Source organism: Lagopus leucura, unplaced genomic scaffold, assembly GCF_019238085.1.
Source record: "Lagopus leucura isolate 7727_CA_CO unplaced genomic scaffold, USGS_WTPT01 Super-Scaffold_797, whole genome shotgun sequence".
Lineage (NCBI taxonomy): Eukaryota > Metazoa > Chordata > Aves > Galliformes > Phasianidae > Lagopus > Lagopus leucura.
In genome coordinates, this window is record NW_024962259.1 from 1,200,213 (window position 1) to 1,226,528 (window position 26,316).

General features: G+C 47.1%; 1 protein-coding gene across 1 annotated transcript; it reads left to right on the forward strand.

Moving 5' to 3' along the window:
• ABCA5 (ATP binding cassette subfamily A member 5) lies at positions 1-25,911 on the forward strand. The gene is made up of 39 exons (XM_042865113.1): positions 1-112; positions 1,675-1,788; positions 2,532-2,736; positions 3,591-3,752; positions 3,968-4,065; positions 4,899-5,128; positions 5,974-6,115; positions 6,303-6,491; positions 6,799-6,946; positions 7,231-7,399; positions 8,755-8,813; positions 9,228-9,338; positions 9,530-9,705; positions 9,936-10,055; positions 10,305-10,443; positions 10,716-10,806; positions 10,979-11,118; positions 12,742-12,861; positions 13,698-13,899; positions 14,136-14,305; positions 15,034-15,167; positions 16,232-16,369; positions 16,584-16,697; positions 16,987-17,157; positions 17,668-17,781; positions 17,911-18,048; positions 18,162-18,236; positions 18,871-18,962; positions 19,318-19,438; positions 19,526-19,643; positions 19,756-19,847; positions 19,997-20,172; positions 20,653-20,728; positions 20,810-20,904; positions 21,186-21,305; positions 21,438-21,587; positions 22,055-22,134; positions 22,399-22,454; positions 22,979-25,911. Exons 2-39 carry the CDS (start codon positions 1,684-1,686, stop codon positions 23,084-23,086), a joined length of 4,944 nt encoding a protein of 1,647 aa, XP_042721047.1. The 5' UTR covers positions 1-112; positions 1,675-1,683; the 3' UTR covers positions 23,087-25,911.
• The last annotated feature ends 405 nt before the right edge of the window (positions 25,912-26,316 follow it).

Genomic DNA, 26,316 nt, shown 5'->3' on the forward strand with positions numbered 1-26,316 from the left:
GCTGTCGCCGCGTCCCCGGGGCCGGGTCGGACCGAACCGGGCCGTTCCGTACCGCAGGTGGGGAACGGCTGTGATAGCACCGGGGGAGCGGCCTCGACGTGCGGAGGGGAAGGTAAAGCGCGATGGGGAGGGAAGGATAGGGGATAAAAAGGGAAAAAAAATTAAAAAAAAAAGGAAGGGGGGAAAAAAAAAAAGGGAAGGAAGAGGAGGAGTTTTCTTGCACCTGTGTCCGTCGCCACTGTGTAGCAAATGGTGTTCGTTTGTTGCGGTGCGGTCGGTGTTTGCTGCGCGGAGGGGTTGGGGGGGATGCGGTGTGAGCCGTGTGAGCGGACATCAGCCCTGCCAGGCCGGTGTTTGGGCTGCGGGAACCCTTCCTGAGCTGCACTGCTGGTTATTTTCTCCCTCTAAGGAGCGCTAGCGCTTCCTACGTGCAATTAATTCGAAAAGCAGTGATGACCCTGGGATTGTTTTGGCTGAGGTGCCCCTAAGGAGCCGTGTTCCAACTGCTTCTGTCAGCGCAGCGCCTGGGGATGTTTGAGGGCTGAGCCTTTTCCTTCTGTGCTCCAATAGAGATGCCTGTGCTTCTCCGTGCCCTGGGGGCTGTTCCTCCCCCCCGGCTCTGCTCTCCCGCTCCATAGCGCTGTGCAGCAACGCCGTCTCATCTGGGGATGGCAGATTGCAATGCCAAGAAATAAATGACCGTTTTTCTCCCTCCAGCCCAAACGGTGTCAATGGAAGTATGGAAGAATTCCAGCAAAGATGTGGAGTTACTGGGTGTTTTTTTTTTTGTTTTTTTTTTTAAATGAGTGGATAAAATGTAATTAAAGGAGCAGTAAATGGCCTTAGCAATTGATTCTGATCAAATCAGCTTGCCATTTAAGTGAGAGTGAGGGCTGGGTTTGCTGCTTTGATGCAGTGGTTGTCAGCGGGGACCTCAGCAAAGCTTCTGCAAACACTCAGCAGCCAGGGCTGTGCAATGCTCTCCCAGCACCGCATGCTCCAGTAGAGCCATGCACGAGCACTGGTGCTCTTTTGGAGTGCTTCAAGCAAAGCTGATAGCACCAGTGCTGACATCCGAGCAACCTCATGTGTTTCTTCAGTTAGATGAGGACAGTACTCCAAAAATAGGTTGCCATATTAAAATACAGCGGAGGGGGGAAGCTGAAAGCATGTGTTGTCTGAGAGATAACGGAGAGAATGGGGCTGCTGCAGTGCTGCTCCCTGGATACAGGCAGCAGAGGCCCAGGGCTGCTTGCATAGGGGTGTGGATATATTCTTAAGGTCTTTCCTGATGGAAAGGTGAGTTGTGCTGGTGCTGCTTATGGGTGATGCAGCGCTCAGCCCAGATGCTTCTGCCAGCCCTGAGCTCCCATCCTGTGCATGGGAATGGTGTTCTGAGATGCTGTTGGTTTTAACTGATGTGCAAGATTGTGAATGTAAGCCTAGTTTGGCTTGTGAGCTTGCGTAGGGTGCAGGATTGCTACCCAGATTTCTCCTTGTTAACAAGTAGTAGCAATTTCCTGATGCAACAGGCACCCAGCACACACATTGGAGGGCATTTTTAGAGATACCAAGCAATGCAGCTGCCTGGCTTTTGCATTTCAAATTACTTTCTCATTTTGTATTCATTTAGTTCAGTTTTGTGGGGTTTATTGCTTTTTTTTCCCCTTTAAGGCTTGAAAAATGGCACCAAATGCTCCGAGAGAAGCGGGGGTGTGGAGGCAAACCAAAGCACTCCTGTTCAAGAACTGCTTGGTGAAATGCAGGACCAAGAAGAGCAGCGTCCAGGTGAGCAGAGCAGAGCTTCTGCACATCGGTGTGGGGGGCAGTGCTCCGTTTTACAGCAGTACTTCTGAAGCCTCAGGGTCTGCTCTGAGTTCTGGTTTGAAAAAGGCTTTTTCCGGAGGCATTTCAGAATCCTTAGGCTGGAAATTCATCTTCAGAACATATGCATTATCCAGGAAATATTCTTGAATGAACATGGCAACCTTAGTGCATTTTCCAGAACATATGCACCCTTCCTAGCTATCACAGCTGGCCACTGCAGCAGAACTACACCTCTCTAAAAGGTTTTTCTGTTGTAGATGTTCAGCTCTATGCATAGGTGATGTGTACAATGAGTTTTGAGGTGAACAAGATCAGTGCAATGCTTGGCTAATTGCTCAGTGGTTCATGGTTTGCTTTGTTTCTTTCCATCTAGCATAAGCTTGCAGATATTTGAAGCATGCATAATTACTCCTTTGTACCTTAAATTGGCTCCTCAAGTTACCAATGCATGCCATTAAAATCCTGCTTTGGTGCCAGGGAAGGATTTGGCATTGAGATTGTTGTATCAAGAACATTCTGGGAACTTTGCTGTAAAGTAGTTACATTCACAGTCCATTGTCTGAGCTCTGGGAGTGAGGGAGGATGGGTTGATGGATGGACTTGGACATCTTAGAGATCTTTTCCCACCTCAGTGATTCTGTGAACCCGTTGTAAACTCTTGTGTCTCTTTGAAGTTGTCATTTTTCCTCTGTTTCTTCCCACAGGAGGTTCTTTTCCCTCTCTTCTTCTTGTTCTGGCTGATCCTGATGAGCATGATGCACCCACATCGGTGGTACGACGAGGTCCCCAACTCCAACCTGGGCGTGCTGGACCCCTCAGTGCTGGTGAACTTGGTGGTGGGGTACACACCACCCACCAGGATGGCCAGGGAGATCATGAGGAAGGTGGCTTACGATAACTTCGAAGACGGTACTCTGAGCTGAGCAGTTGGCTTTTCTGAGCTTATTTCCTGCTGTGGCTTCTGTTTAGTGAGGCAGCTCGCTCTTATTGCTAATGATAAGTAAAAAAAAAAATCCCATCTCAGATAAAGAACAGAATGCGAGGGTGGTTTTTGCTTGACTAGAACGTGTTCTGGCACTGCCTCCTGAATGTGCTTATTGTGCTGCTGTGGCAGCAGCGAGTGGTTTGTAGCTACAGAAAAGGCTCTCAGAGGGCCCAAAGAGCCCCTGAACCACTGCAGGGCAAACTGCAGCTGCCCATGGCATCCCTGTGCGTGTTCACAATGTGCTGCTGCTCTGCAGACTGTTCACATTGAGTTTTCCATCCCAGGGCTTCTATCCAAACAGCATTTCTTTTTTAGTGATGATTGCAATTAACACCCTCACCTTTTCTTTTGACAAGCATATGGAAATATATTTAAGTGCTTTGCCCAGCAGGCACATCTAAGCAGAAACCAATATATCCCAAACCATTCTGATGTATTTTTGGTTTGGTACCTTTGATTGTCTTCCTGGTGGTGTTCATACTTCAAAGGTACCACTGAGAGCAGCACAGCCCCATCCCTTTATTTTCATTACAGGTATCCTCATCTGCTTTCTGCCTTTATGTTTCCCTTTGATTTGCTCACCTCAGTACCAAGCGACAGTTCTGCAGCTTCAGGAAAATGCTGCCTTTACTAGGACAAAAATATAGCTCTATATATATCCCAAAGCAAATAAATCATTAATGATTAGCATGGCTTTTCTTTAAAATAAGCAGCATCGCACCCTTTTCCTTCCTGCAACCCCAGCACGTAAATCAACACAATAATTTCCTCCATCCAGCGGGCCTCATCACAGAGGAGTATTTAAGTGAAGAGGACCTGGAAAAGGCCAGTGCTTCCAAATCCTCCAACTTCGTGGGTGTTGTGTTCAAGGATGCCATGTCCTACCAGCTGAGGTTTCCTGACATGGTGGCTATGGCTTCTGTTTATACAGAGTCAAGAGGTAAATGTTGCATGCCTGATGTGGGGGATAAACTAGAAAATTAGGCCTTTTCTTTTGGTCTGATGTTGTGTGTGTATGTGTATAAATGTGTGTATATTTATTTATCTTTGGAAGTTGTTTTCACCTCTTAAGAGGCATGGCCTCATCTGTATGTTGGTGCTGTGGCTGCTCTATGCCCACCTTCTTGCTTTTCACGCTGCCTTGCTGTTCTGCAGCCAGCTGCTCCAGCTTGCGAATGAGCTGCGAGTCCATCACGTACTGGACCTCAGGATTTGCAGCTCTGCAAGCGTGCATCGATGCAGCCATTATACAGGTCAGTCCAAAGAAATAATGCAATACCACCACTGGGGTTCATGTCATTGAACCATTGAATGTTTGGGGTTGGAGAGGTCCTTAAAGCCCAGCCTGTTCCAACCTCTGCCATGGGCTGGTTGCCATCCTACATCATAAGACTCATTAAGGTGGGAAAAGACCTCCAAGATCCCCAAGTTCAACCCCAACCCACCCCCACTGTGCCCATAACCACATCCCTCAGTGCCACAACCCCATGGTTTTGGAGCATCTCCAGGGATGGTGACCCCCCACTCCCTGGGCAGCTGTCCCAGTGCATCACTTTTGGAGAAGAAATTGTTCCTAATATCCAACCTGAACCTCCCCTGGCTCAACTTAAGGCCATTACCCCTCATGCTATCAAAGCTGCCCTGGGTCCCATCCATGGCCATGGGCATCTCTAGGGATAGGGCACCCACAGCTCTGAGCAGCAGTCCCAGGCTCTTACCACCCTCTGAGTAGAGGACTTCCTTCTCACATCTAACCTAAATCTCCCCTCTCTTAGTCTTACACCACTCCCCATCATCCAATCTGCCCATGCAGATCCATGAGCTCCTGAGAGTTTCTGCATAACACAGGGTCTTCTAACCTGTGCAATGCCACACCAAAAAACTAGCTTGACTCCAGTGAGCTGCCACACTGTTTAGTTGTCACATCTGACTCAGACACATTCTTGTCCAGCTGAATAAGGCAGACAATTCCCCCTTGCATCCAAACGAGCCCAGTGCACACCAGCATTACACAGAGCTGCCTTGTCCTTGGAGCAGGGCTGGGACGTGAAGCACCGTGTGAGCCCTGCTCTTCCTTCCCTGGCAGCTGAAGACCAACCAGTCCGTGTGGGAGCAGCTCGAGCTGACGAGGGCCACGGCGATGGCAGAGGCAGCCGTGATGGAGATCGACAATTTTCCTCGTGCCATCATTTTGATTTACCTCGTCATTGCTTTCTCGCCCTTCGGGTATTATTTGGCCATTCATATTGTGGCAGAAAAGGAGAGGAAGCTGAAGGAATTCTTAAAAATACTGGGACTTCATGATACTGCCTTTTGGTACGTATTTTCTATGGCCCTGGCATGTAATTAAACCAATATAACTCCATACCAGGGAACAGCCCAAACAAGAGATTTTAACGTGCTTTCTTACTGGAATGGAAGTTGTTCCATGTAGTGTAAGGCAGTTGGTTTTGGTATTTGTTTTGTTTTTTTTCCCAAATCAAAGGATGTGCTAATTCAAACACATTGATAATTGCAGCTGAGCTTTGCCTGCAGCTTCTTTGTTTCTCCTGCTGGTTTTTGCTGTGTTTTCTGCCCCAGACCACTCTCTGACATCAGTCCCTCCTATGGTGCCCATTGCAGGTCTCCAGCAACATGTGTTACGTTTCTGCTTTAGGAAACTGTGGGATGCAATGGGGATGGTCCATTAATGTAGTGTCTGAAAAAGCACTGAGAGATCTCAGAGAAGTATTCTTTACCACCGGTGCACAAACCACAGATGTTGGCTGAGGTCAGAGCTGCTTTTGTGATGGAGAGGGTTTTATTATCCACCCAGCTACTGGAATGACCAGCGTGTTAAATTTTAAATAGAATTTCTTTAATTATTGAAACCTACTGCTCAGTTTCCCGCTGCTGGTTAAACGAGGAAATCAATTATGCAAGTTCAAAAATAAAGACAAGAATCATGAATCACCCAACTGTCCATCTTTGGGGCGCAGTGGATGTGCTGCAATGCTCAGAGCAGCTCCAGGGATGCTCACAAGGGCTCTTGTTTTGCCACAAGCCTGTCTGTGGTGGTGCAGCAGCCTAGAACGTGAAGGAATATAGGTTTGGCTCTTTCTGCATGTTTTGGTCTGGGGGTTCATTCAGTCTTTCAGCTTTTCTCCCATTTTTGCCCATAGGCTTTCCTGGGTGCTGCTGTATACCAGCCTGATCTTCGTCATGTCCATCCTGATGGCTGTGATCGCCACGGCCTCCTCTCTCTTTCCCCAGAGCAGTGCCTTCGTGATATTCCTCCTTTTCTTCCTGTATGGCATCTCCTCCGTAAGTACTCTGGGTCCTGCTGAGTTTGGCAGTCCCACCTGCAGCTGTGTTCCTTCCCACCTCATCCTGTTCTCTCTGCTAAAGCACGTCCTTAGGACAGAGCAGTGTCTTTCCAATTTAGATTTTTCTGTGCCTGCTATTCCTTTGTTTATGCCTCTATTTGTTTTTATTTATTATCCATCCTTAGGTATTCTTTGCCCTGATGCTGACGCCTCTCTTTAAGAAGTCAAAGCACGTGGGTATCGTTGAGTTCCTGGCCACGCTGGCTTTTGGGTTTGTGGGGCTGAACATCGTCCTGCTGGAAGACTTCCCCAAATCCTTTGTATGGCTCTTCAGCCCTTTGTGCCAATGCAGCTTCCTGATCGGCATCGCGCAGGTAGGGATCCTGCTGCCGGGAGCCATAGAGATCATTTTAAATCACTTAATTATTTTATTTTTTAATTAAGCTATTGGTGGGGAAAAGTACCTATCTACTTCATAACTCCCCGTGGTGCTTTTTAATACCAAATTAAAAAATAATGTCAAAATGAAAAGCATGGTAAACATGTAACACAGTGCAGCACAGCGCAGCTTTACCCCTTGTGTTTGTTGCTGTGTTGGTTGCTCTTTAATTTTGTTCTGCTGCATGCCTTGCCATGCTGGTACAGCGCAGGTGTGCAGCACCTGTCTGTGTTTGTTGGCAGGTGATGCATTTAGAAGATTATGAAGACGGAGCAACGTTTTCAAATCTAAATCATGGTCCTTACCCACTTTTTATCTCCTTAATTCTACTGGTGCTGGACAGCATATTTTACTTGCTGGCAGCTGTCTACCTCGATCAGGTTATCCCAGGTACGTGCATGAGGGAAGCTGGGCTGTGCTGAGGGGTGTGAATTGCTGCAGTCTGATAGAACCAGGTGATGCTCTCTTGAAGCTGGGAGGATTGGGGGTCTTCTGGTGATGGAAACGATGACTTGAATGTGGATCATGTGTGCATGGCCTGCAGAATCCCTCCTCGATTAGGACATGGGCTGACTCCCAGACTTCCAGCAGGGCAACTCTTAGCCTTTATAGCCACAACTCATAGGCTGAGGTGTATTTAATGTTACCGTTTTCTTTTTCCCTTTATTACCCAGGGGAGTTTGGACTGCGCCGCTCGTCGTTTTTCTTTATGAAGCCCTCATTTTGGTCAAAGCGCAGGAAAAATTACGAGGAATTGTATGAGAGCAGCATCAATGGCAACCTCAGCTGCAGCGAGATGGTCGAGCCCGTGCCCTCCGAGTTCCAGGGGAAGGAAGCCATCAGGTACAGTGTTTACCCAGATCACCTGAGCCCTCAACATTTCATGTAAAACGTGACAGTTCTTCCCATTTCTCGAATCCTCTGATTCAAATGGCATATGGTATGCATTGCAGTGACTTTCTGTGCTCAGTGAAGCCCCACCATCAGCTGGGTGGCAGCTGTCCGAGGGCAAATCACTGGGCTTAAAGAGAGGGTTTGTCAGTGTGCTGTGCTCCTTCAGCTCCCAACCCAGCTGGTTTTCTGTCCCACGGGAGCATTGCAGATGCTGAAATGCCCTCTCTGCTGGGAGGGGTTGTTTTCTGGTAACGCTTGGGCTGAGCTCTAGGTCTGTGCAAGTGCTCTTTGCAGGCCAGAGGGGAGCTTTGTGGTTGTGCCCATCTGTCCTATGCAGGGGATTAAACAAAACTGGAAAACAGAGGTGTGTGCTCTCACTGTTCGCTCTGTTTCATCATTGCCCGCTGTCTTGCACATGGATGTCGTGTGATTTTAATAGCATCTGCAGAATCTTTCCCCTAGTCCTTGTGTTCAGCATTGTTCATCCACGTGACCCCATGTGAGCTGAGGTCTCTCTTTGCTCCCCATGGTTGTCTGTGCTGTCTGCATCTCTTTGGGTGCCTGCCATAAGGTGGAGGGATCCGCTTCTAATCAGAACATTCCCAAAGGTCATCTTTTACCTTTCTCATCTTTGCTGGACTCTTCCCATCGTGTTCCTTTGCCAGCTCTCATTTTCCCATTGTCCTGTCATCTTTGCACTTTGTTGTTTTTCACAACATTTCTCCCCTCATTCTATATGTCTCTTATTTCCTCCCTAGCCTCTTTGTCTAGGTGCCCATTTCTCACATCTTGCTTTCAGGTAAACTGAGGGGTTTTGTTGGTGTTTTGCTGTATTTTTTCTCTGTTTGAAAAGCAATGGGACTGGAAGGAGTATTTTCACCTTTTTTGGCAAGAAAAATGCTTCTTTTTGGCTCATTTTGTTGGAGAGCCATCAGAAATCTTGTCTTTGGAGCCTGTTGTACTAATACTTCTTTTCCACAAGCGTCTGTTGGACCTGCTGTCAGTTTGTGAAGTTGCTGTACACTGCCCTTCTCTGGCCTCTGGTGCCTTGTTTTGCCATATGAAAGAGACACAGATGGAAATAATTTGATCTTCCTTCATAGGAAATGCATAAGGTGACAAGAAAAGCTTTCTGATGGCAGGGTGGAGAAGTTCTGGGACGAGATGTCCCATCCCTTGCCTTGCCTCTGTGGCTCTTAGGCCTGTTTAGTGCCACTTCACCATGGCTGTTACGCACTGTTGTTCATTCACAATGACATGCAAAGATCTTAAACCAGCTTACACAATGCGGTGTCTTCTTTCAGAATCAGCTGTGTTCAGAAAACATTCAGGAAAAAAGGGGAAACTGTGGAGGCTCTCAGAAGTAAGAACCCTTTAGCTGTTAAGCTGCTTACCAGGTGCAGAAGAGAAATAGCTTGCATTGCTGAGTGCTTTTTGTCTTTCAGTTTGGGCTTTTTGGTTTCTTTCAGTGGGGTGGGACTCGGAGCATGATTGCTGGATGTGCTGTTCGTGTCCTCTCTCACTGCTTGGTTGTTAATATGGCTCACCAAGGCCAACGTGGTGACCCCTCTGCCCTTGTTAGGGTTACAGCCACCCCTGCCCCATCTCCCCATCCTCTCACCTTGTTTCCCTGTGGCACAAAGCCGTAATGAAGCCGGGAGGTTCCGCCCAGCAGAGCATAAATGCATACCCCATATGGCAGTATTTGAATTCACCTGGCTCCAGGTGCCGTGAGCGCATCACCAACCTGTGCTCTCCGTGTCCTCCTCCTGGCTAGACCTGTCCTTCGACATCTACGAGGGGCAGATCACAGCTCTGCTGGGGCACAGCGGCACTGGGAAGACGACACTGATGAACATCCTCTGTGGGCTGTGTCCCCCGACAGACGGTGAGCCGGGAGCTTTGCTTCTAGAACCATTCACCCCCAATTATTTCTGTGAATAACATCTGTAACGTCTCAAAGTCCTCTCCTTGCCCCTATTGGATTTCCCATGCCTGCTTTCTGACTGGCTGTTAAAAAAACAAACAAACAAACAAACAACAAACATGTTACCTTGGACTGCTGTGGGCTTTTTGTAGGGTTTGTCTCTGTCTATGGACACAGAGTCTCCGAAATCGACGAGATGCTCGAAGTGCGGCGCATCGCAGGCGTGTGCCCACAGTCTGACATCCACTTCGATATATTGACGGTGGAGGAGAATCTCTCCCTCTTTGCTGCCATTAAAGGAATACCTCAGAATGACTTGATACAGGAGGTAGGTCGCTCGTAACCCAGTATTATGTTATATCACAGAACCAGAATCTTGGAAGAGAGTGCTTGGTACCAGTTAGTCCAGTGTTGACCCATTCATTTTTTCCTAGCAACCTAAAGCACGCATAAAACATTTAAATCCTAGCATCAATTTGAGTGCTAAACATTATGAACTAGTTCTAAAAAGCCTGTTTCTTGTTTTTTAACCAATAAGTCTGTTTCCTGTGTGTGAAGGTGCAGAAGGTGTTGCTGGATTTGGATATGCAGCCCATCCGAGATAACCAAGCCAAGAAGCTCAGCGGGGGACAGAAGCGGCGGCTGTCGGTTGCCATTGCTGTTCTTGGGAACCCAAAGGTGAGGGTTTCCAGGGGTTCAGCCTTCGTGCATGAGGATGTCAAACCATTTGGTGGGGGCAAATGCTGTGTGTTTTGGTGTCTTTGTGAAATGCAGAGCTGGGAAGTGCTGCGATATTTCCCATGTGCTTTGAACAGCTGATTAGCAGCTGCAGACCAAAGAGCCCATCCATACCTGTTGCTGAGGCAGGATTTTCTGAGCCCAGCACCTTGGACGTGGCTTTGCAAACACTTCTCCTTGTGCACAAAGGTTTTGCTGCTGGATGAACCGACAGCAGGCATGGATCCGTGCTCACGGCACATTGTCTGGAACCTCCTGAAGAACAGAAAAGCGAATTGTGTGACGGTCTTCAGCACTCACTTCATGGACGAGGCAGACATCCTTGCTGGTTAGTTGGGTTTTGGGGCCACTTGGCTGTCTTCTGGTTCATAGGGCCTTCTTCATTCTTCTGCATTTATTATTATTGTTGATAATTTCCTCAGGGAAGTGCTGGAATCACCGTCTCTGGAGGTTTTCAAGAAAAAAAGGGATGTGGCATTGATGGACATGATTGGGGGGGTGGTGGGGATGTATTGGGATGGGACTCGGTGGTCTTAGTGGTCTTTTCCAACCTTAATGATCCTGTGATTATTATAATCATTCTTATTTATTGATTTCTAGATCGTAAAGCTGTGATTTCTCAAGGGATGCTGAAATGCCTTGGATCTTCTCTCTTTCTGAAAAGCAAATGGGGAATTGGCTACCGCTTGAGGTACTTCTGTGTGTAATCTGCTGCGTGGTATCACCTATCAATAAGATACCCTAAAAACAGCCTTTTATCATCTTCATTCTGAATGCTTGGTGTTCCTCAGGCTGCTATTCCTGATACAGGCGTCAGGAGGAAGGCTAGCTTTTAAAAGCCAGTTTCTTGTGCATTTCTGTAGCATGCATATTGATGCCTACTGCAACACGGAAGCCACAACCTCACTGATCAGGCAGCACATCCCCACAGCCAGCCTGATCCAGGAGAACACCCAGCAGCTCGTCTACACGCTGCCACTCCGGGACATGGACAAGTTTGCAGGTACTGTGTTGGATGGGGTGGCTGTAGAAGAGAAATCCAGCAGGGATGGGTGTAGCTTGCATTACTTATCAAATTGCTGTTTCTGCATTTGTTTTTTTTTTTTGGCTGAAGGTCAGGCAGTGAGGTTTTTCATAGAATCACAAAATGGCTGGGATGGAAGGGACCTTAAAGCCCATCCAATTCTAGCCCTGCTCGGGGTAGCGATGCCCCCACCAGCTCAGGCTGCCCAGAGCCCCATCCATGACCATGGGCACCTCCAAGGATGGGACACCCACAGCTCTCATGTCTAACCTAAATCTTCCCTCTTTTAGTGTAAGACCATCCCCCCTTGTCCTATCACTCTGCCAGTGTAAAGCGATGGTCTCCATCTCATTTATAAGCTCCCTCTCAATACTTAATTGCTTTAATTCTCATATGTTTCTCAGCAGGTGAGGGCCCTCTTTCATTCTTTAAGGGGCTGTGGTACGTTAGGAGGTATCAAGAGCAAATTCTGGGGAGCTGCTCGCAGCAGAAATGAGACTCCATTGTCACAGAGCTCTGTGTCCAGGAGAAGCATTCTGTTGCTGCAGGACATTGCAGTGAAGCCAAAAAGTCCCACAACGATCCCCTTGTTGTGAGCTGCAAGGAGCATCCTGTCCTCACACTGACATTTGCTGCTGAGAGAACAGGAAACAAATGTGTTGGTTTCACTAGATGGCAGCAATTAACTGATTTTAATTGCACACAGTGTTCCTTGTCTATCTCCCAGCAGGAGATGGAAGAAACGAGGTGTCCTTCTCATGCTATGAAATGCCAAGGGGGGATCAATACTGATGAGAATGCAGCTCATATTTCAAAAATGCTCTTTTCCCATTGCACTTAACTAGTTAATAATTGATTACCTTTAGCAGTCACTGTGTGTGCTTTTGAAAAACAGGCACCTTTGTGCACAACTGAACTGATTCCTCCAAAGTGGTTGAGGTCAGGCTTTGCAGCTGGGGAGGCCTGCTGAGAACGGGGGGGTGTCTAGGAGCTCTTCCCATCTCATGTGTTGGCTCCAGAACTTCTTGTTTTGTCTTCATTTCGTAGCACTGGCAGGAGCCTGATGATGGTTTGTACCCTGAGGAGCTAATAAGCACGCTTTCTCTGAGTGTGATTTTGGTGTCCAAGCTATGCACATCACCCAGGATCTCCTGCCCAAATAGGCTGGCTTCACACACCTGGGTGATCTTTATTTATTTTTGATTTGTTTCTCTATTTATTTATTTGTTTGTTTGTGCAGTTGCCCAGTGGTTCTATTTGTAAATTCTCTCCCTGCCTGATTGGGATGAGCTGTCCTGCAGGTCCCAGGATAAGAATCCAGAACCCTTCCAACTCAAGCCATTCTAAGCCAGCACTGAGCTTTGGATGCTGAGGTGCTTCCCTTAGGTCACACGCTCTGTTTTCCATACCTGACCCTGTAGTTATGCCAAAACGAGCCTGTCCCACTGTGGTTCTCATGCCATGACCATTTCCTTTGAAGTGAAGCAGCCACATTTACACAGGGTGCCTTAGGTATGTAGAGCATCCTGGCCTGCTGGAGGACCTGTCAGGAGCACGAGGCCTTTGGCACAAGGCAAGCAGTGTGCTCCCTCCTGCCTCCAGGCTTGTTCTCCGACCTTGACACCCATTCCCACCTGGGCGTGATTTCTTACGGCGTTTCCATGACGACGCTGGAGGATGTCTACCTGAAGCTGGAAGTTGAGGCAGAGATTGACCAAGCAGGTGGGACAGCCCATGGCACGTTCCTAATTTTGCTTGTATTCGGTGTGCTCTGAGTTAGTGGAGCAGTGTCTGTGCCCCATGGCTGCTTGCAGGAGGTTTGCTGCAGAGGCAGGAGTTAAAAATCCCCCCTCAGATGGCTGTGTCCAGCAGCACAGGGCTGCTTGGGTCTCACGTTGTCCCAAGTATATGAAATATGCAACGAGAGAAACACAGAAAAGCAGTGAGCTGGGTGCAGGGAGGTTCTGGGAGGATTTGGGTATGAGTGCTCTGCCTGCTTCATCTCTTCTGTGATGAATTTTTCATCCGCTGTACTTACATCTAACTTCCCTGTTTCATAGTGGAGCTTTTTAGGTCTACTTTTTTTGTTGTTGTTTTTTTTTTTTAAAAGTGCTTCATTTTACAGAATGGAACTTTGGGAAAATTGTGAAGGTACAACATAAAATCTATCTCCAGCCTTCTGCATGGGTGTGAGGAAGTTCAACAGCTGGGTGTGCTGAATAATGCAAATGCACACCTAGGCTGATGGAATGAAACCAGGGCAAGTCTGCATCATCTGAGTGTTTCTAGGCTGCTCGTTTTGTTCTTCCTAGGATGGAAATTTGCATCAGCTGCTTTCAGTGCCTGATTTATGTGCAGTTCAGAGTTTTGGGGTATATTGGTGTCATTGGGGTTCAGAGCTTTAAGGTGTGTAGTGTCTTGGTGCTACCCTGAGCCTGGGGTGGGAGCAGACGGTTTCTCAGTAGTGATGGCAAAGAGTCAATGGCCCATGAGCTTCCTCCTCAAGCCATGCAGCTCTGTCCATCCTCCTTGTACCACGTCCCTCTCTTCCATCACAGATTACAGTGTGTTCAGCTCCCAGCAGGCGCAGGAGGAGGCAGACGTGAGCTCGCAGGATGACATGGAGCAGAGCCTGCTGATGCTGCCAGAGGCCAGGTCAGCCCCACAGAGCAACGCAGCCCTGTGGAAGAAGCAGGTTTCCACCATAGCCAGGCTTCACTTCCTCAGCCTCAAGCGTGAGAACAAGTGTGTCAGAGTGATGTGAGTATCAGGGCCTTGTGGTTTGTACACAGAATCCCCCAAACCAAGTTTGAATCATGCCGGAGAAATGGCAGGATGCAATTTGTTTGTGTTCAGATATGCCTGTATAAAATGTGAGGCTGTCCAGTGCCGTTGAGTAGCTGCATGTTGGGGTGATGTTGCTTTAACTGACGTGCACGTATCCTTGGCACGCATTTGCTGAGCTTTAATAAGACCAGACCTTTTCTTTCTTTCAGGCTGTTGCTTTTTCTGATTTTTCTCGTCGTTCAAATTCTGTTTTTTCTCACACACCACTACATCAAACATTCGCTCGCTCCGCTCAGGCTCTCCCCAGAGCTGTACCTGCTGAGGCCCGGGGAGGAGCACCACAAGTACAGGAGCCGGCTGCTGCTGCAGAACTCCACAGGTGGGGAGGCAGAGGAAGAGTGCAAGATGGGGAGGAGGGTGCTGGGGGCAAACACCAAGTTCGGGATGTTTTTCCTTAATGTGAATTCAAAGGAGGAGTTTCCATGGCCAGATGTGGTAGAGGGAGAACCCTGAGGATTGGCTTTGGAGATCCTCCTCTCACCCCTGGTAGTGCTGTGCTCGCTATGTCTAAGGGAATGGAGGTGACCCGTGTGAAGGAGTTGGGCAGGAGGACATCTGGATGCATTAAAGTCCTGCTACAAAGCACTTTGTAAAATTACTTTCTGTTTCAAGTTAAAACGTTTAACAGTGGGTAGCAGCAGTGTGGGCAGTAGAAATAAACACATCTTTGAGAATTTGGGGGCTCTGCACTCAATACAGTTCTTCAGTCCTCCAGATATGATACCAAAGTGCCACCAGTTTCCATCTGCTAGCTCATTCTCTGAAGCACTGAGTATCCTGGTGATGCTCCTCAGCACACTGCTTCCTGCTGTCACCTTCAGCTGGTGCAACTGAATGGAATAATACAGCCGAAGTGTCTTTTGAGTTCCTGGGAGGGCTGCTGAGCAGGAAGCACAAATAAAACCATTTGTGGTGCTCAGAACAGCAGAGACCACTTTTGGGTCATCGTGTAATGACAGGGTTGTTGCTCGTCATGTGGTTGTGAAAAAGCAGCACTAATTCTGTGTGGAAGGCTGCAGTCTGATGATGTTTTCCCATCTCTTACAGACTCGGATATCGATGACGTTGTCCGCTCTCTTGGCAGCATGAACGTGCTGCTGGAGATGTTCAATGGCAGTGATTACATTTCAGCTGCACCTCACAGTGCAGGATTGAACGTGTACGACCTCCAATCCCAACAGGTGAGATGGACAGACAGACAGACAGACGGTCCTGCTCTGCCCAGCTCTGGCTTCCTGGCTCTGTAGCTGATGGGGTGGATGCTGATCGCTCACTGGTGGTGATGGGGTTGAAATTTCATCTCTGCTCTTTGAGTATCTGGAGACAACTCTGTGTATTGGAGCTGTGGGTTGTTGTCATCAAGGAGGTCAAATTTAAAACAAGAAAAAAAAGGTAGTCTCAAGTGTTGAATTATATAATCAAATAATGTCATACAATAGCACTTATGCAAGAGGACTGCAGAAAGGACTTGTGTTAACAGAATGGAAATACGATCAGAATAAATGTTCTTTCATAATAATAATTATGGTAGATTAATAAAACTTCTATTCGCCCTTTTCCCTCACAAACACACGGAAAGCCAAGAGAAATATTTTACTTCACGATAGGCTTGGCGTATGGGTTTATTTTTCACTTGCACTGGCTGAATTACAATCTGACAGAGTTATAATTCCATGGCACTCTCCTGTGTAAAGAAAGATGAGCATCTTGGGCTGTGCGTGTTCATTTCAGCACGATCACTAAAGGAGATGAGGACAGTTTTAACACTGGGGTTGTACTTCATCTCCAGCAAAGGAAATGCTTTGCAACGTGCCAGCTCTGTCTCACGTTCCTTTCTTAATTCCTTGCAACTGTTAATAGCGCTGTCACTGCAGGCTTTAGCTAACATAAATTGTTCCTTGTCTGTTTTTCAGATGCATTAGCAAGAAGTTATGAATGCAGATCCTTATGTGTTTTGTTTTTCAGTCTGTAATTGGCTGGGACATCATTTGTCACGGTGTAACAGTTGCATGAAATGTTTTGGGAATTTATTCCAAATAATTTGTTCTTCGTGAGCATGACTGTTTTACTGAATTAGTTTGTGATCTAACCACCCTGGGCAGCGCGCAGCTTCCTGCAAAGCATCCTCTGTCACACAGAGATTTTTATTGCTGTTCAGGTTTAATTAACCCCACAGGAGAGCTCTCTCAGGGTGTTGTTACCCTTCGTGCAGAATAATGAATATAACAAATGCTTCTCTTTCCAGAACTACGTTTTTACAATCGTCTTCAACAGTACCATGGTGCACTCCGTGCCAGTTTTGATGAACATCATTAGCAACCTCCTTCTACGTGCTCTGAATGTCACTGAGAGCATCCAGGTCTGGAGCCACCCCTTTGTCCAGGTGAGCCAACCCAAATCCCTTCGTCCAAGCATGCATCAGCTGCAACAGGGCCGGTCCTAAAGCAGCGTTAGAATAATGCAGACCATACCTTTTAGTGTTTGCAGTCATGTTCCAGTCATAAGTGTATATGCTTTTTGGGGGCTTTGTCTTTTTTATTTTCACTTTTCTGCCTCCGAAACATTCAAGTACTGAAGAAATCCCCTTTGTGTTTCAGGATCTTCCAGACACCGTTTTCAAACTAGAGATCTATTTCGAAGCTGTGCTGTTGGGAATCATTGTGACTGGCATGCCACCCTACTTCGCCATGGAGAATGCAGAAAACCGTAGGGTAAACTCTGTATGAAGGTCACAAGATCTTCACAGCCTTGGGGTTTCTTGGGAAAATCTTGGGAAGTGTTTTAGATGGTGCCTTGCAAGGCACAAGGAGCAGCGCAGCTCCAGTGCTGGTGGCATTGGGCAGAGCAGGTTTCAAAAAGTCCTTTGGCTCTCCATAGGAATGGAATGATAAATGGGCAACACGCTCTGATCTCATGTCCAAGTGATGCTTCGTAGTGAAAATTGGGATCCCACTCATGCACCAGAGGTGAACGTTGTGGGTTTTCCTTTCCCCATCACAGCTCAGGGCGTACACACAGCTGCAGATAGCAGGGCTCTACCCGTCGGCATACTGGGCTGGCCAGGCTCTCGTGGACCTCCCACTGTTCTTCTCCATCCTCGTCCTGATGCTGGGCAGCCTCTTCGCCTTCCACTACGGCATTTATTTCTACGCTAGCAAGTTCATGGCTGTGGTGAGTGTCGTGGGGCAGAGCACATATGGGTGTGCTGTTAGTGTCCACAGAAGATCCACGATCGAGGCTCATGGTGCAGAGGCATCAACGTGCCTGCATCAGAACCACTTCTATCTCTGGAAAAAGAATTTAGTTTCAGGATAGTTGAGGGGTATGGGGTTTCATTCAGACCCAGAACAAAGCAGAGCTTTGAAGTACAGAGCCTTCCAAGGCAGTGCAGCATCACTGTTTGCTCTATCTGATCATTGCACCGCTGTCAGCGGCACCCGGCTGCTAACAAGGTTGCAGTGACTTTGAACACAGAGCAGCTCTGCAATGAATTGCAGCGTGTGATTAAGTGGAGAGAGCTCCAAGTCTTCGTGTTGTTTGCATTCAGAATGGGTTCGTCTGATATCTCAGCTGTAGCAGAGAGGATTTGTGTTCTCCCAGTTTCCTTCCCAGAATCTGTTTCTCTTCACTAATGGGGTTTGGGATGGGAGCGTTGTGCTGACGTATCTCTTCTCTTTGTAGCTTTTCTGCCTCGTTGGCTATGTTCCATCGGTCGTGCTGTTCACCTATGTGGTCTCCTTCACATTTAAGAAAGTCCAAAACACAAAAGAGTTTTGGTCATTTATATACTCAGTGGTGAGTAACTCGGCTTTGGTAAAGCGTGAATTTAAAAGAAGTAAATAAATGAGGCAGCATATCCCTTGAGACTTGGAATTGAATGAAAATGCCCTTTTTTTTTTTCCCCCTGTTTTTCTTCTTGTACAGACAGCTTTGCTGTGTATGGTTGTCACTGAAGTGGCCTTTTTCCTGGACTTTGACACGGTGACCACTGCCCTGCATTGTGCCTTCTGCACCTTCGTTCCCATCTATCCCCTCATTGGCTGTCTGATCTGTTTCATTAAGGTAAGAGCACAGAGAATTTGTAAATGGCTGAGCTGAGAGCAAAGTGCAGTGTGGGATGTGCAGTTTCTGGTGGGTAATTTCTTACTTAAGCATGTTTTTTTTATCATTATCAGGTCTCATGGACAGGAAAACAGAAGAGAGGGGAATACTATGACCCGTGGGATAGGCTCCTGGTAGCAGTTATAGCTGTAAGTATGATTGTTTGCCCTGTTTCCTATAGAGAATTGTAGACTCCCACTGAGATGCCCCTTCTTTTTGGGCTTTTGTACAAATAAAACTTAGATCTAATGCTGAGTATCACTGGAGCCTGCTGCTATGTGACCTGCTGCAGCTGGAACTGTATCAGTAAAATGTGCTATGCCTACCAGCTCAACACATCCTCCTTCAGTAGTGTTACTAGCAGTGCTGTTATTAATCCTGATTATTGTGGGGAGTCTGTACAAATGGAGCTCCAGAGCAGGGGAGAAAATAAGCAGTTCCTCCTAGAAACCAGGTAGTTGCCATGAAATCAAAGCAGCCTTTTCTATCCAGGGAAGCAGGGATGTAATGATGTGGACATGGTGGTAATGAGTCAACAGTTGGACACGGTCAACTCACTGACTTAGTGGTTGGACTTGGTGACAACAGAGGTCTTTTCCAACCTTAATGGTTCCACGGTTCTATTTCATCATCTCAGAACCATCAGCATTTCTGTGGTGGTGAAGAGTTGTCCTTCATCACGCTGCTGGGGGTCACCTGGAGGGTCACCAATAAGGTCACCTGTGGGATCTCCACCCTTGAAGGATTAGCAGTGCTCTGATGGGCTGGACCTGTGTGTTTCAGCCCTATTTACAGTGCATCGTGTGGCTCTTCCTGCTGCGGTGCTTCGAGTTGAAGAGTGGAGGGAGGACCATCAGAGAGGACCCATTCTTCAGGTGGGTTTCTGAGTTGAGTTGCCTTTTAAGAAGGAGTAATCCAAAGGAGCAGTTCTTAAAAACAGCAGTGGTTGTTGTTATAGCTATAGGGAATATAGCAGGAGATGAAGTAGCTGAGTTATATCCCATCCCGAACGTGTAAAGAATTTGTTATAGTAACATCATTTGTCTGAAACCCAGTTGGTAAAGTGCAGAAATACATATTTTTTATTTCCTTTTAAGTTGTCTTTGTGCAAAATCGGGAATCTTATCGGCAGCCTATATAAAAATAAGGAGTTGTTGAACACAGAAATTTTCACCCAAGTGCAGAATTTTTCACCTGAATTCTGGCATCCCGGTGTTTTCTTCCCCTTAGGAAATGCTCTAAAAAAGCAAAGTCCTGGAAGCTGCCAGATGCTCCATGCGATGAAGACGAGGATGTGCGGGCAGAGAGGCTGCGAGTGAAGGAAGCATTGAGCAACCCCACCAGCGAGGAGGTAACACCATGTCCTGACAAGGACAGCCCGAATGCCAGACCCATCATTTTACTTACAGACCTCGTGGGCTCTTCTGTCTGTCCTCAGGTGCCAGCAATCCTGGTCAGCAGCCTGCACAAAGAGTACGACGAGAGGAGGGAGTTCCTTCTGGGGAGGAGGATAAAGAAAGTGGCCACGAAACACGTCTCACTCTGCGTCGGGAAAGGTTTGAGTTGAACAGTTGAGGTTTTGGGTGGAGTTGTTGTCTTTTTTTTTTAATATGTTTTAATCAATTGATCTGACCTCACAGGCAACGTTTTGTGTTGTTCCATCTTTAGGAGAAATCCTGGGGTTATTGGGACCTAATGGAGCTGGGAAAAGCACGCTGATTAATATGCTTGTTGGAGAAGTTGAGCCAACCAGTGGGCAGGTAGAGCCTTTCTGAAGACATTAACAGAAAATGAATCCATTTTGCATTTGTTTTATTAGTACTGGTCTTCTTGGATGTTAACATGTTAATGCACACAAAAAACAGTTCGAAAGCTTACAGCATTGTCAATTTCTATGTTTCTTGTGCAGGTCCTGATGGGAGGTTGCTCTCCTGGAGGGAGCAGCGAAGATGGCTCCATTCAATTTGTGGGGTACTGTCCTCAAACCAACCCGCTCTGGCCAGATATCACCCTGCAGGAGCACTTTGAAATTTATGGTGCTATCAAAGGAATGAGTCAGGCTGATGTTAAGCAAGCGATAAAATGGTGAGTGGTTTATTATAGACACCTTGGAGGTTATAGCTGGTGAATGGGGTTTTTTTTTTCCACTTTCTCTAACGCATTTATTTTTTTTCCACTCAAGTTTATGATGGGATCACTTTAGCCAATTCAGCAAGTGTTAGTTTGTGGCTCAGGAGATGAAGATTCAGCCATGCAAAATTCAATTGGTGTTTGTGTTGTTGGTTTTGTTGTTTTCTTTTTAATTTCTGAAGTCCTGGGGTCATCCTTGGCTGGGGCTGCAAGACAGCGAGCTCAGAGCCATGTCTGGTTCTTGCCTCAGAGTCCCCACAGACATGGAAGTGCCCAGCTCCCATGCTGCTCATTGCTTCGCTTTTTTTTTCTTGTACAAATATGCATAACTGAGTTCTTTATGTGGATCTGTGGAGGTATGGTGTGATGGGAGAAGGGCTGACCCATCACACACCACCTTCTGTGGGATTCTCATCTCCTCTTCTCCTTCCACAGCATCTCAAGTGCCCTGGATTTTAAGGACCACTTGCAGAAGACAACGAAGAAGCTGGGCGTGGGGCTGAAACGCAAGGTATGGGAGAGCTCCCAGGGCTGCCACGGGGCTGCGAGCAGGGGGTGTTGTGTCCTCACCCCTTCCTTTCCTCCCCCTCAGCTCTGCTTTGCCCTGAGCATGCTGGGCAGCCCTCGCGTCACGCTGCTGGATGAACCCTCCACCGGCATGGACCCCAAGGCCAAGCAGCGCATGTGGTGAGTGCCCAGGGGGAAAGCAACCCTCATACCAGCACCAGTGTGTGTTGGGACAGGGAGCCTGCATTGCTGCCAAGTGCTGACGTTCAGGTGCCTTTAACCACAACAGTGGAAGGACTGCAGAAACCAGCAGGAAGCAAACACGGAATGCGTTTCTCTCTTACAGCAGCTCTGTTTGCTGGTTCCCTTGTAGCATCTTCCCAACATCTCACACAGAGCTCCGAAGATGATTTTGCTGCTCCTTCAAGTCACGTCCTTCTTTACCCTTTGCTGTTTTGCAGGAAGGCGATCCGAGCAGCCTTCAAAAACAAGGAGCGGGCTGCCATCCTGACCACACACTACATGGAGGAGGCAGATGCCGTGTGCGACCGTGTGGCCATCCTGGTGGCTGGGCAGCTCAGGTAATGCTCTACAGGGTGGGCTGCTGGGGGCTGAAGGATTCATCCCTTGGGAAATGCAGGCAGACAGCTTTCTGTTCTATTTTTCTTCTGTCTGAACTTGAGTATGTCGTGATGCGTCTCTGCGATTGGCAGGTGTATAGGCACCGTTCAACACCTGAAGAGTAAATTCGGCAGAGGGTACTTCTTGGAAATGAAATTGAAGGACACAGCAGATGTACAGCAGGTGGAGTACCTGCAGAGGCAGATCCTGCACATCTTCCCGAACGCAAACCGTCAGGAAAGGTAATGCTGAACAGATAGGCAAAGCATCTCACATTCGTGCAAGCCTTTGATTTCACAACAGCTCCTTCCTATCGAGTAAGGAACGCCGTAGTACAAATGTTTGCAAAAAAATACTCACACTTTAAAATACTCACACGTAGCTTTAAAAACAAAGCAAGCATTTTGCAAGTCAGGAAAGCCGCAGTGCTGCACTGCTGGCTGGTGCTGGCACAGCAGATGCACACCCACATTTCTGCATAACCTGTCAGCTTCCTTCTCTGGAAATGGTAAATTCTGAGTCACTGAGTCCCTGCCCTTAGCTGGAAGCTCATGGTGGGAGGGTGGAACACCCCTGTTGTCCTGTGTGGTGATGGCCCAACAAAAGGTGTGTGGAGTAGCCTTCAGAAAATGAATTTAAATCCATTCCCTTGGATATTCGTATTTTTGCTTTGTTTCACCTGAAGCTGATTTTGCTTTGTTTCTTTCAGCTTTGCTTCTATCTTGGCGTATAAAATCCCTAGAGAAGACGTACAGTCACTTTCACATTGTTTTTCCAAGTTGGAAGAAGGTAACTGAGCACTCACCACATCGTGCCTGAATACCTTTCTGTCTCCCACAGCTGTTCATGTGTTTTCATTCACTGTGGGAAAAGCACTTAGACATATCCATTTAAAATCCATTGAATGTATTTTTTCTTTCTCTGCCATTGACGTTCCCATCTCTGTTTCTTGTGAAGCCAGAAGTAAGCGTGTAAAGCTTTAAAACACTTTAGATCCAATTTCCTCAGATAGCAAAGTGTTCCTAAATGTGTTTTCTCACACTCTTTTAACAGTGAAATACGCCTTCAACATCGAGGAGTACAGCTTTTCTCAGGCAACTCTGGAACAGGTATGTTGGAGATGGTGTTCCATGGATGTGACCATGCTGTGCTGTGGCCCTGCTGGTTGTCTAGTTGTTTTTTTTTCTGGGGCTGGAAAAAAGCACCAAATATTAAAGTTTCCCCACTTGAATCTGCAGCAGTTCTGTATTTGTACAGACTGTCTTGTGGCTGAGTTTGTTCAGGCATAGAATCATGGAATCATATGGGTTGACAGTTGGACTTTATGATCTAAGTGGTCTTTTCCAACATGAATGATTTTATGATTCTTTGATCCTGTGTTAGAATGGGAGGTAATGGCCTTAAGTTGCACCGGGAGGAGGTTCAGGTTGGATATTAGAAACAATTTCTTCTCCAAAAGAGTGGTGATGCAGTTGCACAGCTGTGCAGGGAGCGGGGGAATCGCCATCCCTGGAGATGCATCTGAACTGTGGGGATGTTGCACTGAGGGACGTGGTCAGTGGGGTGGGCTTGGGGGATCTTGGAGGTCTTTTCCAACCTTAATGATTCTATAATTCCACGATTCTAATTCGAGGTCTTTGTGGAGCTGGCCAAGGAGCAGGAGGAGGAGGAGGGCAGCTTTGGCACACTGAACAGCACGCTGTGGTGGGACCGGACACAGGAGGACCGAGTGGTGTTCTGAACAGTGATCCCAACACCGCTGTGCTGGGCCAGCTGCGTGGCAACTTCAGTGCTGGGACAGAGCAGGAAGAGAATGGCGTTCAGGAACGCTGGTCATTGGTACCTGAGGTGTGCTGCAACTGCGGAGCAGGCGGTGAGGATCCCTCTGTATCCTGGCTGCTGGGAAATCCCTGCTCTGCCGGTTGGTTCCCAGCTTGCACGGAGGGAGGAGATGCTGCTGGGATGGCCGCTGGTCCCCTGGAGCTGGTGATTTAGCACTGCAGGTCAGGATGGCCTTGTGGAATCCTGCGTCAGGGCATCACCATCCCCAGAACATCCTTTCCTGCTGCACCATGCTCCTGCTGTTGATCCAGCCCTGCCCCTGCTTGGAAGGCACAAATGCCTGGAAGATGAGAGCATAAATCACTCTACTGTAGTCATATTCACTGCAAACGGGTTCTTGAAGTGCACTGCAGGCTCAGCTTACTGTCCAACCAACCTGGAGCTGCTTGTTTTCAGATAGGACACAGCAATCATCAACTCTTGTGTTCTTTCCTACTGCAAACTGGCAGATGTAATTGCTGCGTGCTGCCAGTCCTGGCAACACCAGTGTGTGTAATGCATGCGTGCAGGGCTCAATAAGTCTGCAGAAGTGGATCCTTTTTCCCCCAGCTTGGTACAAGTACAAAGGCATAGCTGTGTAGTGACGGGATTTGCAGAAATGCATCTCTTATCTTTGTTCAAAGCAGTCTAATTCCTTTTTTTTTTGGGGTGTGATGACATGTATCCTGCCAGCTGTTCCTGGAGATATGTTCCTTCTTGGCAGTAGATAAGCAGATGCAGCACTGTTCCCTCATCTGTCTTTGTTGTGGTCACAGTGGGTAACACAGCAGTGTGCTCAGCATGCTGTGCTTCCTCCTGGTGCAGCAGCTTTGCAGTCACCCTAATAAACCCAAAAAATAAGATCCCAATTCACGTCTTAACAAGTAAGAATAGTGCCTTTATTTTGCATCAAAGCACTACAAATAGAATTACATTATCCTTTATCCTAAGATGCAACAAATATATGTTTAAAATACATTATTTTCTACACAAAGCTGTCATCACTTTCTTAGTTTTGTAAGTGAAATTGAAGATTAGCAGTTCAGTGTGTTCCACAATGAGCAAACTTAGTGATGTGTTTTTATCAAAGCATTGCCTTCATAACTCATATCACTTGTGTATCTTCACTTTAAAGTTAGAAAACACCTTTTGTTTGTCTTGAGAATATTCAGAAATGTAGGGATTCAGGCAGATAGTTGCAATCCCAGCTGTTGTGTGAAATCTGCCACAGTGGTTTGTCATCACATAGAGATCTCAGATCTGTTTTCCTCTGCCCCAATGGAAACGTTTCTAACCAACATGGGGAGATGTGAACTCTGTCTGCAACTTTTGCTTCCTCCTTCGTAGCCATAGACTGCAAATAAAAGTGTAGAGTTTGCCTTGTGGTTGGGTCCCTGAAAGTGTTCCCACAGCTGCAGTGCAGATGGGTTCACATTTGTGTCTCACAGCCCTTTGCCGTCTGCGTATGTCCAAGGTAAGTGTCCCCAAACCCACATTTCCACCATCCCTTTGTACATGGTGTTTGCCAAGTGTCCTTCACACATCTGTCCTGCAGCCTAGCACACACTTCTTTCATGTAACAAAGGTGCAGTTCTGAGCTGTTAGCCTTGAAGGCTTTGCCTTTTATTCTGTTTCAGTTATAGAGTTAATAGACTGTAAAATAGTTCGATACAATAATACTTCTGTCTGGGTAACATCACCTTATTTTGAATAATTCCATGTTGTCTGACCTCTAAAGTAGACCCTACACACAAACTTTGTTAGCATCTAGGTTTCCTCAGCTTGGTGCTCCTCACCTTTACCTTGGTGTAACTTTGGTGGTGGTGGCACCATGTTTGTGCAGCTCCACCTGCAAGGAATTAGGCTCATTGAGTTAGCATTGGGGTTTCTTCATGGTAGTGTTTTGTTGGTGCAGTTCCATGTGTTGGAATCGGGCTCATTGAGTTACCCATGTGTTCGGATAGGATCTTCTTTGTGGTGGTGTTGTGTTTCAAGGTGGCATATATTGTCATCCCCAAACATCTCTGGAATCGTGGTGTACTGTTGTCAGAAGTCTTCCAACGTGTCATATGGTGTCTGTAATTGCCAGAACAAGGAAAAATATGCAAAACTAAACCATAGAAGTAGAATTACACTGTAGGCTAGAACTTTACTCCTGCATATGCAGGTCCTTTTGTTGAGCTGTTACCAGTGACATTCCAAATTCCAGCCCTTGTGTCCCTGCCCAGTTGGTGCTATGGGAGGTGGAACAGCTGGGAGGTGACACAGGGCAGGATTCAGGCCATGGGTCTTTAGGCAAATCAGTGGTGCCTCTTTCTCAGACATAATGGTCTTCAGCTTCTTTGCGCTGCGATGTTGCGTTGCGATGGGTTGTTGTGATGATAATTAGCTCCAAAATTTTGGAGATGCCTTTACTTCGAGTGTTGTTACAAGAATGTATTTTTATATGGAAGGATTTAATGCGTACCAAAAAAAAAGTCCTTATTAAAAAATACCTGTACAGTGAGTGAAGTCTACAACGTAGCCAATGTTCAGTGTTCTGGCAGCAGAAAACAGAAGGTAACAGCTCTGCACATGCCATGTCTGTAATGCTCCTGATGTTGGAGTCGGGCATTTGAATCTTTTGTGGTTAATTTCATACTTTTTTTTTTCTCCATTTAACCATTATGATTCTGTTTGTAAAGCTGAGGGTTTCCCTTTTCCAGCAGAAAGTACTACCAAAATAAAGATGGATTGGATTGTTAAGTGCCTGCATTTGGTGGCAGTGTTGTATTGCACATCCAGACCCATGCATTACCGACCCGTGGAGCGGTGCACCTATCAAGAATTCACCCTGCCAAAAGGAGCACTTCACTGCTCTGCTTGGATCCGTGCCTGAGACAGACTCAGTGGGTGGCTGCTGGAGTGGGTGGGAAGAAGAGGATATGATGAAAGTCGCCCATCACCAACCCTGGGATCAGCTGAGGACGTGATGGAATGAAAGGGGGTTGTGCGCGTGCCAAGTTACCCCACGTTTGTTAATGCAAATTTGGCCCAAGTTCCCAGTTTCCACACTAGTTTGTGTTCAGTGGTGTCTCGAGGGCAGCGTGCCATTTTTTATTTCTCTTTTAAGCTGCAAAACAAGATCATTTCCGAGTACTGTTTTCTTAA